Genomic DNA, 11,966 nt, shown 5'->3' on the forward strand with positions numbered 1-11,966 from the left:
TTCATAGAATTCCATCCATTCATTCAATCACCAGCAGAGTCGCCCCCTGCTGGTCCTTGCAAAGAATGCAGATTTAAAGCACTTACGCAATAGCTTCACTTTTCAATACCGGAAACCAGTCCACTTCTTTTACAATAAAAGTACCTCAAAAATGTACTTGAGTAAATGCACTTAGTTACTTTCCAGCACTGGCAACTCTACAGATTGAATAAATAAACAGCACTGTACAATAATTCAGGTCAGGATATGCCACAGAACACCTAATCAGAAAGTATTCTTCAGCAAGCAACCTAAACCCACTGCTCATGGTAAAGTAATAATCAAAGAACATGATTTTGAAATAATGACAAATAATCATTGTATTTGTTTTATTAGGGCTGGGTCAGACAAAGCTGCATTAACATATAAAAATGAATATATGACATAGTAAAACTAACACAGCCCTGGAAATGATATTTTGGGTAGAAAAATAGAAAAGATGATGTGTCAAAAGCAAACATACTTACTATTTGTGCTTAAGATGTAAACATCTTCACATAAACCAGGGAGTCATAATACTGATTCTTTGGCAGTATAAAGTGTACAACAGTTCATGATTTTAAAAGGGTACTTCAACTCAAATTTAGTTGATTATCTTGAGTGCAATATTTTATGTGTCTTTGATCTCTTTATTTTTAAGGATATTGCATAAATGAAAATTTCTTTCTAGCATGTCACACAGCTACAACCATCAGTCAATGCTGGCCAACAGTGACAGTGAGGGTAGAATCACTTAGCGATAACAAATACATTGTGTTATTTTTGAGGTTTGAATAGCTTGTCTCCTTCTTTTAAAGGGTGATTATGCAATAACATAAAATCAGTCAAAGTTTATTTCCTGCTTGCTTTCCTGACTTTTGAATTCCAAAACAAATAATTTGAATTCATTTATCAAGCTGCTGACTACAAAAGGACGGGATGTTTTTATAATCAGTTTTAACTTCCTGACCGGGTTGAGACAGGAAAATTGCTCCCCTGTGATTTCAGCCTCTGTCAGCACCTCACAGCCGTTGTGTCATCTAGTATATCTCTCTGTCTTCCTCTCTTCCTCTCCTCCCTGTCCTCACTTCCGCTCAGCAAGACGCCAGACATCAAACTGCTACAAATCTGTCCAATCCTTATCTAAGCAGTAGCCTGGCTTCACTTACTGTAGGCGCTGTGTTGACAGGGACAGGCAGTGCTTTGAGATTACTTTCATTCATTTTATTGTGCCTACAGCCTCACTAATCTCTGTACATTTGATCATATCTGGATATTTTTCACTTGGACTTGGACCTTTACTTATTTTCCTCTATGCCTGATGCCTTTTATCCTAATGTCACATCACTTATTCAATCAAACCAACCACAGTCTTGCAGCTGAACAATAAGGCCTCTTAAAAACATGACTCATAGCAGGTTTTAGCGCAGCATGTTCATGCTCATATAGTTATATTTAAGCAATTCATGCATGACTGGTTTAGATGAGTTGACTGAGGTAAGGTCCATATGGACAGAAAAAGTGTCAGCTTCAAAATGAGTCAGACACCAGGCAGTCAAGTGTGGATGTGAACTTCATGCCCTTGTAATTGTAGGAAAATGGCTGGTCACAGTTTTCTGCTCCCAACAGTGTTAATTATTCACAATAAATTGATTCCAGAGAGTTAAGTGCACTGCGAGAAGAAAACAGAAAACAAGCATTTCCTTATATTCCTGCTCACATTGTAGTTTTTACCCGTCAAACTCATGGTACAGCGCTGCCGCTGCCGCTGCCGCTGCCGCTGCCGCTGCCGCTGCCGCTGCTGGAGGGTCTGAAGTCCTGGCATATGACAGCCAACCTGTACAAGTTCAGTATGACCACCAGGAAGTTCTTGATGGCGAAGAAAATCAGCATCTGGTGCAAGATGTTGTAGTAGGTCATGACTATGAGCCTGACCACCAGGAATGGCCCATCATGGATAAACAAGGCCTCCAGGATGGTCCACATGTCCGTGCTGTGTTTGGTCCAGAGGGACACCTCCTTGACCTCCTGCTCGCCCTCACTGTCTGGTTTGGAGCTCACCACTTTTGAAAATAAAAACAGAAGGTCAGAAAAAAAACCTGCTGTATCTATTCGTTTGTTTAGTTATTTTAATTTTAATTTTAAGTCTAACCAGGGGTGAGGGCTGCTAATTACCTTCAGCCAGATGCCCTTGTCTGTATTTTGAATGTTGAGGCTCAGATGTATGAACATGTTGCACCTGTATGTCAACGCTTGCTGTGTTTACCCAGAATTCGAACATACTGGACATGACTGCACATCCACACTAACAAAAAGACACACCCACATGAGCAGATACAAGCACATCCTGACACAGTGAAGGAAACGCTGCTTCATCATAAAACACTGTGCATTCAAGCGCTAAGTGCTCTATAAATGCATCATGACAGTAAAGCTGCACATGAAAGTATCAATATTAAGAATCCATTTGTAAATTATTAAAGGTCAGGTTATGAATAATTGAGATCATTAGTGGGGGCTATTTTTTAAGAGAACAAAGTTGTGGTGTTACTAATCACTTTATAATGCCTTGCCTGATAATGGCCTCCTCATCAGCCAAGCTGAGAACTGGAGACGTTGTCAGTCCAAACCTATTTATGTAATGAACAAGTGAAACTGGATTTCTGACACTGACCGTCAACAGTTACACAAACTCCTTGAGTGCAACCTTCCTGTTAGTGATTTCTTTTTGCGGGAAGTCTGTTTTTAGAACTACATATCTCAGAGTAGCGATATGACAATATCTATGATAAATCCCCTTGAGGTTTATTCGAGGATTAGGAAGTGAAAACAGATTTTTGGAGTAATAATTTGACAAAGTGAGTGATTTCAGCCATTTCTCACTGTTTACTTAGAGCACTGGCACTGATGCTGCTGATTTTACTAATGTTCTGCCAATTTCTAAACACATTGTTTGGATTGTCCCACACTAGCAAGAGGTCATGCAGTAATACACGGCTGTAACTGCTTAATGAGCACCAAAGTTATTGGTTTATCACACAAACGCACACTGACCGGCCAGATGTAGGGGGAACTGCAACATGCTCCACGTCCATACAGATAGGATGATGTAGACCAGCTGAGGGCTGTTCTCTCTGGAAAATAAAGTCATAGTCAGTCCCAGGAGTGTCAATACATATGGTGCTGCTTATTTGAGTTCATGTATTGATATGTCAACATATCAGAAAGAACTGGACAGCACAGATTAGGTAACTTCACCTTAAAAGTACACTTTTGCATATGTTGTAAGTGTGTATGCATGCACAGATCTCAGTAGACATGCATGAAACTATGAAGGACATTCACAACCAGCAAGCGACATGAAAAGCCACCCACTTGACATGTGACAGCGTTTCACTAGTGAATTCGAGGATGTCTGCAGCTGTGCCAACAAAAATGAGGAGAAGCTGCGAGAGCTCATCTCGTGTGACTCCGCCTCCCAGAGGAAGAAGCCACTTCCCCACGATGAGGAGGATGAGGTGGATCTGATGAAGAGCCAGGATCCAGATGTTGGAACAGACCGCTGATAACATCTGGTTAATGTTCTGAAAAAGGAGGAGAGATTTACAGTTATTTCTTAAAAATCTACAAATCTAATTCTGAAACTGATTGCCTATTTCGCCAATACCACTTCTCTCATGTCATGTGTTCCAGTGCATCAAACACACTGATTTGGTGTTGCAGCTGGTGTGATCCCATCACAAGATGGTCTCTAGTTCTTATTGTCAAAGAATCCAATGAAAATACCAAAGTCAACAGTGTGCTAGTCCATCTCTAAATATTTCTCAGCCCCAAGTACAATCATTCCTACTGAAGATGGAAACCTTTGGGCCACATAAAAAGGGCTTAGTAATTTCCTAAAACAGCATCACACTGTATTTAATAGTATTTAATAATATTTGTTGGGGACCACTCCAATCTTTGATGCGCCAGTGAGTATTCAAGGCAGTGGGTTGGTGTATGTGGCACTGACTCAAAATAAACCACAGGGCCCTTGTTCATGATAATGAACTCTGTGCAACACTGTGAGTCATTGATGTTTCTTCAGTAGCTTTCCGACAAAGGTGGAGCTCTTTGGCACGCAGAAATGAGCTTTGATAACACAGATGCTAATTGTTTGAAGGATAAATTCAATGTTCATTGCTTTGTTTTTCTTGTTGACAAGAAGAAAAATATAGAATATCACCAGACTTATCCTCAAATGACTCCATTATGTTGCACAACTTGGAGTTTGATCTTAAGACTAAAACACAGTAAAGGGCTGAAGCATGCAGCCAGTTTCTGGATGTGAGCCCACCAAATTTGAGCTTTCAATTCTCCTTGGCTGAATGCGTGTGGTGGTGGTCTGGCTGTTGTTTCTATGCAGAATTTTAAATGTTCTCTTCTTATTGTTCTTGACCACACCGATTTTCAGGCTCTTATATTTGTTTCAGAAGAAATTCAATCTGTTGCATTGTGATCGGTCTATCACAGCAAAACTTTTCATCCAAACTCCATGACTATTTTGCTGTGGTTGTAAAAATAAAATGGTCACCTCTGCATACGAGGTTATGTTTTCTGTGCCATTTGTCTGTTTGTCTTTTTGTGAGCAGGATTATGGAAAAATTACTGGCCCAATTTTCATGAAACTCGGCAAATGGGTGTATGATGGACCAGGGAAGAATCCATTATATTTTAGGGCGGATCAGACTCACAAACAAGCAAATAATAGCGGATCTGGACTTGGCATTGGCGGAGATCAGAGCTCTTCTAGTTTATTTAGTTTTCATGTAGATACTGGCATTAGTGTCTGTAAGTATTAGGTTTTTTCTCAGCTCTGTCTCTTTTCATCTGAAGCAAAGCAAAAAGATGGCTCATAGTGTATTACTGATGCAGTTAGATCAGGATGAAAGTTACGTACTTACACTTGATTTAAATTCCGCTGCTGATACTGCTGATCATAACATTTTACTAGTTGAGAAAGTGAGCCGGGATATCTACGACACTGAGTTCCTATTTTATGACTTTGCAAGTTCTTTGTATTTCTGGCAGGTTGTTTCACTGAGCTCCTCTGACCTGTCGAGTTCCTCAAAGGTCAATTATTTTATTTTAATTCTCCCTCTACCTGCTGCTTTCAGGGCACATTGTCTCTTACTATTCCTATGGTGATGATATTCAATTTTGGTAAGTAAAGCCTTGTAGCCTCTCAAGGTTTACTACTTTGCTTAATTGTCTTGCTGAATGTCTTGCTGAATTCAGAGCCTGGATGACTCATAGCTTTCTTATATGTATCAAATCAACAGTAAATCGGAAATAACTGCCTTTGCCCATGATCAGACCTCTTTCATTCAAAGCAATACCACCGAAGCATTTAGGCTTATAATAACCCAACTAATGGTGCAACTAATGCATCCTGAATGTCTGCTCTTCATGAGGATGTATGAATTCCTTTGAACAGAATATATTATTGTAATGGGCAAATAAGTAGTGTGCAACAGTAGACTGTATCGAGAGAGTGTCTTGTGAGTTTTTTCTTGTATGCAAAGATAAAGGCGCCTGAATAAATCAACAATCAACCGATGACTGAAGATTCTTTAGACCCCTCGCTGATCCCATCGCTAGCACAATTAACTGACTCTTTTGTTGTGCTGATCATCTCAAAATCTCCATGACGAAGCGGATATAGGCCTGTGTTCATGAGAAGACTCTGTGTCTCTCCCATGTGTGGAATCTTTCTCAATTCTTAAACCCTACAGGGGCATCCGGCTTTCCAATCCTCTGATGTTCATGTTTTTCTCTTGTGTATTCACTCCAAACTCAGGGAAATCAGGGAATCTGTCTAAAACTCTGCTCTTCAATACCAAGTACTCCTCAGAGAATCCATATTAGCCCAGTGCTGGCTTCTGAACAGATGTAGGATTTAAAAAACTACCTTACACAACCACAGTCTTTTACTCTTTGCCACAGAAGAGATAGACAGGAACACTAAATACAGCTGAGGGGAGTTGCTGTTGTTGTCAAAGTTTTTACGTTTTTGACAGTGTGACAGTATATCATTTCATTTTCTACAGCAAATTCCAAGTGCAATGCATCATTCAAGAAGAGCATCACTCAGTTGTCAGACTGTTTCTGACTCTTTGTACAGGCTTAAAAGAAAAAACAACGGTAAAACACAGATAGCAGCAGGGGAGGAGAATACGGAGGAACATTTTAATTTTCAAGTATTGGTGATAGTTAGATGATAAGATTGATACCATATGAAGCTACAGCCAACCAGCAGTTAGCTTAGCTTAGCATAAAGACTAGAAGCAAAAGGAATCAGCTAGCTGAGCTCAGCAGAAAGGTGAAAAAATCCACCCACCAGCACCTTGAAAGCGTTTTTTTTTTAATAAGTGCAAAGACTGAAGAGTAGAAATGCCAAGTTGTGTTATTTAAATGAATGGCTATTTCCTTTTCAGGTTTGGCTTCCTAGAGTCTGATTGTTTGGCAGCTTCACGGTAACGACAAGTCAGAGATATGATTAAACTGTGGATCACGCTAAAAGAGAGCATCACCAAATGGATAAAAGAAGTGAATATGCTTAAGGAGAAGCAAGAGAAGAGAAGTGAGCAATTTTGCTGAGAGCTTCTTGGGAAATTTGTGTATTTTTATAGCTATTTTGGAGCTCCTGTTTAGTTTCACTCCTTCACATAGTGTATCTACTGAAATCCATGCTGCAATGAAATTGGTTTCCTAGACTGACTTTCCATCTTTCTCACCATTGAGATCATTTCTGTTCTTTGTAGGCATATCATGAAAGAGAATATGATCTAGGCCGACTATGAGAGACAAGTGAAGTTAAGTCAGTTTGTCACTCTCACCTTCAGGTAGTTCTGGTGTGTCAGTTTTCCCATGGTCTCATTCACAGTGATCATTCTGAGCATGTCCTCCCAAGAGTCAATCTCTTGGCACTGAAAACAGTTGAAAGAGGCTTATTACACGCTGAATTTCACAGACAACTTTTCACTGTAGTTAAAGCTTCAAACCTTCAAGTTTAAAAGTAAATGCAGGATTTGATGGAATCAACAAATGAATAAATGATGAACTGACGCAAAGAGTGCGAAGAGCTAGAGAGTAGAAACCCTCCACCCACTGACATCCATCATTAGATTACATGTTTGGAAAGCATGAGAAATGTTTTTTTAAGTAGTTAGACGTGGACAAAGTATGGTTGTTTCTGGCGTGGAGCACCTGAGGTTCGCTGGCTTTGTTGTGCTGGTGGTGGAGCTCCAGGATCCAGATGGAGGGAATGATACTGATAAGAAAGAGAAAGATTGGCGGAGAAAACCTGCAAGACAACCAACAGCAATTCATCAATGTGATGTCAAAAAGACCTTAATTCTCTTTTTTAAAACATCTAATATTCAATTAGATATTACAATTATTTAGAGCTGAGATAGTTAGACGATAGGAAAACATTAATCTGCAATGAAGTGATCATTTTAACAATTTTTCTGGCCAAAATGTGAACATTTGCTGCTCTTCATATCAAACCTCATCATCTTACATACTGTACTGCACTGGTCTTTATGACATGTTAAATTGAAATGCCTGCTGTCAATGAAGGTTCAAAACTAAGCGCCACAAGAAAATAAAATAGAGAACACAGTTTGGGCGTGGACTGTCTGGTATAAGAGTTAGGGGGTACCACCCCATCCTCACGTCCCAGCACCCATTAAACAATAGCAGAGGAGGGACAAGCAGGATGTAGTTTATTTGGGGAGGTGGGGGAAGGGATGAAGTTAGGGAGGAGATGACAAAAGCCTAATTTATTTATGTACTATAGCCTACTGTAAAAGTGTACAAAAATTTACAAACCAAGCACTTTTACACAAAAAATGAATATATTAAATTAAAATTGCATCACGAAGCATAATATAATTACCACTCACACATGCATGCACCCCATCTTACCATTTGTAATCTTTTCCCTTTCGTCTCCTCAGTGTTATTATCATTTCAGCGACAAGCGGCAGAAAGAGGAAAGTGAGGAACCAGTAAGTGTGATCTTTCTTCACTGTTGTCACCCTCCAGACCCCGACCAGAGACACCAGGATAAATAGCGCTCTGGTAATAACCGCACGCAGAAACTTGAACAGGCCCATCATGTCGGCTGGTTCCAGGTCGGTTTTTGCGCACCGCAGCTTTCCGCTTATTCCTCAAAGTCCTGGACAGCCGCTGACCGCAGCTCCGACAGTGTGAAAAACACTGTAGTTTTCGAACAAAGTCCCTAAAGTTTAAGCCCCGCCTAGGAAGACAGTCCCATCCAGTTTTACCTGACCTGGGATCAGATAGGGAAGAGTTATGGCCCCTCTGGACAAATCCGGGACCAGTGGGATGCTATTTAAACCGTGACAAAGCAATCTGTCTGAGAGAGCTCCTCAGTTATTCATTGATTCATAGAGGACATCATGAGTCCATCACCAGTTGTGTGAGTGTACAGGAGAGGGCAGCATCACATCATCTGCTCATTAATATCTTAACATCCTCCTCTGCTGCTTTTATTCCAGGAATCTGTCTTTGTTTAAACGGTACCTTGAAGTTGAATGACTAATGGTGCTTTTCTACTTGCACCTACTCGGCTCGAGTCGACTCGACTCGGCCTGTAGGGTTTTCCACTAGGTGATCTTACCTGGTAGCCTACCAGGTACTGTTTTAGTACCTACTCGGCCGGGGTTCCAAGCGAGCTGAGTCGAGCCGAAAATGTGACGTCACATACTGCAGGCCACTGATTGGCCAGGGAGTGACATCACTGGATGAGTCACGTGAGCGACTCGTTCACAAGAATCAAACCCGCCGTTTTTAAAACCATGGCAACAGCGACCGTGCGTTTTCATTATTTCTGTGAACGAGGTAAGCGGCTGCACGCACACCAAACACTCCATGTCCTTAGTTGTGTTTGTTTGTGCCTTATATATATATAATACAGCTCCTCACTCTGAATGTACATGTTGTTATATGTTATTATTAGTAGTAGTGGTATTATTTGTATCATTATTATTATTATTATTATCATTATTATTACTTTCGTGTTTGAAGTTTATTCTTATTCTTTTGGAGCTGTGTGTAACAAAAAGCAATTCCCCCCTGGGGATTATTAAAGTAATTCTGATTCTGATTCTGATTCTGATTCTGATTCTGATATACAAATTACGCCACTGGAGTTTCAGGCCGCCTTGCTATGACGACCCTACCCACGTTGAGGTGGTACACAACTGTAATGGAAAACGACCCAAACCGAGTCGAGTAGAGTCGAGTAGAGCTAAAACTGTGTAATGGAAAGGCGCCATAACATGCTCCACATATGTGTGTGTGTGTATATATATATAGAGAGGTTTGAAATCTTTCTCTAAATAAATCAGTGGAGTAAAAATTACAATATTTCAATATTTGCCCCTCTCCCCAGTAGAGTAGAAGTATGCAGAATTGCAAGAATGTACATACATACATGCAAGTATCTCACTTTTTTATTAGCACAGTACATTGGTCAGTGTATTCAGTTACATCCCAGCATCCCAGAATATTTATTTATATTTATTTTTCTGTTTGGTTTTAACATCTATGATGCATCTTTGTGTGTAAAAGGTGTATGACTAAATATACTGTAATAATGGATGCATAAAGATGTTTTTAGTAGGTGGTCTGAGTTATGCTCACTTAGCTTGTATTGTAAAACAATGAAAACAAAGCAAAATGTTTTACATGTTATAAATAGTAAGTGTAAAACACACAGAAATATTAGAACATACTAAATAGAAAAAGAAACATTTAAAAAACAAAGACGCACTTAAAAGTTCTAATAAAATATGCAAATGTGCACAACTTAGTTCTCATTTCTCATCAGTCTTAAGATTTGTCCAACATTAAACCATAATCATGTAGTCTAATCACACATCTTATTATTCCAGCAAGTAGGAAATAGCACGTCTCAAACACACATACACACACACACAGACACACAGGCGCTCTGGAGTCATTTTGCCCTACTTGGCTGCATGCTGAGTTGATTTCTATTCAAATCAATCCAGCCAGCCAGTGCAGGAGAGAGGAAACCGTAGAAGGGCCTGTGACCTTGGAAAGGAGACAGACTTTTCCTGTCTTTGTTCCAAATTGTGCAAATCATCATCCCTCAGTTTGCATCACATGAAATCATGATGAGAATTTCAAACTGGGTAAAAAAAAAAAAAAACAGCATACAGGGGGAAAAAATAGCTCTGTTAAATCCTGCCTCAAAAAAGACTGAGGGTTGAGTTTTTTAGGAAACCACTGGTGTATTTGTGAAACATGTTCCTGGTGTTTTCCTGCTTTCCAAGTTATTGAAGTGTGGAATTAACAAAAAAGTGGCATTGAAACAAAAATCTAACCAATTTTAGTTGTGTGCTCCCTCTTAACTACGGCAACTAATTCTGCCAGAGAGAAAGAGACAGTCAATCAATCAGTCAGTCAGTCAGTCAGTCATAAAGGGAAACAAACCGTCCTCTGTTGACTGAGACAGAAAGGCCATCCAGCATCGTACCCCCGGCCTGGTGTTACCCAGTGATTCTGTGTGAGGGGGCTGTTCAAGACTCAGCTCTTGGCTGTGTGGGGATGATGATAATGACAGAGATGGCCGAGGGGCTCTGCTGACTGATCACAGAACAGTGATTCCCTCTATGCCGCTGCTTCAATCAGCGCTCCTACAAAGCTTGTGTAGAGCTGTGCTGTTTGCTGTGTCAGCACAAAAACTCTTTGTAATGGAGAATAGAATAAAATGGGCCACAATGGAGCAATAATCTGCATAGCTATGAGATCAGTGTCTGAATATTGCTGGTTATAACTGACTACAAACTACAGAGGGTGATGACTTTTGGATATAAGGAGAAATCAAAACTAAAATAATATGAAAGCACTCAGAGGGGCGACAATACAATCAAAACTGGCTGAGTGAAACCTCTGTCTATATACCAAAAGAGATCACGTAGCCTTATATCAGGGAGGCACGATTCTACTGTTCCTCTTGCAGTATGATGCCTAAGCATCGTCAGCGCGGTGTCTGAGGTTATTGAGGGTGGCATCTAAGGAAAACAGCTACAACAACAGTTATGTTTTAATTTTGAAGGCATTCACACACTTATATTTCTGATATCGCAGTGACGATAATCAGTCATGTCTGAATGATCCATACAATAACTGCTGTCAGTGTCAATTTACAGTATATGTTGTGTGTCTGCTTTACTTCCATGACTTGAGGGGTTTATCGTACACAAAGGAGTGGATATTGTGCACGAATCAGCTCTTGCTGACCACTGTGATCATGTAAAGTGTCTTTTTACCCTCATGATAAAGAAATTGATGCAGAAACATTGGAGTTTCAAGTATCAGCAGAGTTTTAGAAGCATAAGGAACATTTCAGGTTGTATTCAAAGCTGCAACCTGCCCTGCAGCTTTTATCAGTAGTCTCTGACCAACAGCTACACCTCTCAAAAGACTGGCTAATTAATAACTAGGCTGTTCTGTTACACTGTAAATCACCCTTTATATTCCTTTGTAATACAGCTGTCACCATCTCCATGCCATTACTGTTGTATCCCAACAGGTGGCACTCAACACCACAGCTTCCAGGTGGAGCGGAGCAAAACAGCACCCTTATTAGTCAACCTGACATTTATGCTAATAGACAAAAGGCTCAGCTACTATGTAAAAAGGAGAGGGAGAGACTGAAGAGGTGTTATTAGAATTGGCAGCCATTGCTCCATGTGTGTGTGTCAATTTATTTTTAGGGATGAAAAATGTTTTCACACAGTTACCACAGCCCTGTGGATATAGCTCAGATTTTCCAAAAGAGAGCTCCTTTTAAGGAGAAACCACAGAATGCACTTCTCCTTTGTTTATTCATTTAATTTCATGGCAGC

At 40.1% G+C, this 11,966-nt stretch overlaps 1 protein-coding gene across 1 annotated transcript; it reads right to left on the reverse strand.

Annotated features, from left to right (window-relative positions):
• Positions 1 to 454: 454 nt before the first annotated feature.
• On the reverse strand, positions 455 to 8,180 carry LOC139210654 (transmembrane protein 26-like). Its single transcript, XM_070840744.1, has 6 exons — positions 7,990 to 8,180; positions 7,267 to 7,363; positions 6,897 to 6,986; positions 3,394 to 3,602; positions 3,073 to 3,152; positions 455 to 2,081 (listed from the first exon to the last, which is right to left on the reverse strand). Exons 1-6 carry the CDS (start codon positions 8,178 to 8,180, stop codon positions 1,762 to 1,764), a joined length of 987 nt encoding a protein of 328 aa, XP_070696845.1. The 3' UTR covers positions 455 to 1,761.
• Positions 8,181 to 11,966: the final 3,786 nt, after the last annotated feature.

Source organism: Pempheris klunzingeri, chromosome 12 (genome assembly GCF_042242105.1).
Source record: "Pempheris klunzingeri isolate RE-2024b chromosome 12, fPemKlu1.hap1, whole genome shotgun sequence".
Taxonomy (NCBI): domain Eukaryota; kingdom Metazoa; phylum Chordata; class Actinopteri; order Acropomatiformes; family Pempheridae; genus Pempheris; species Pempheris klunzingeri.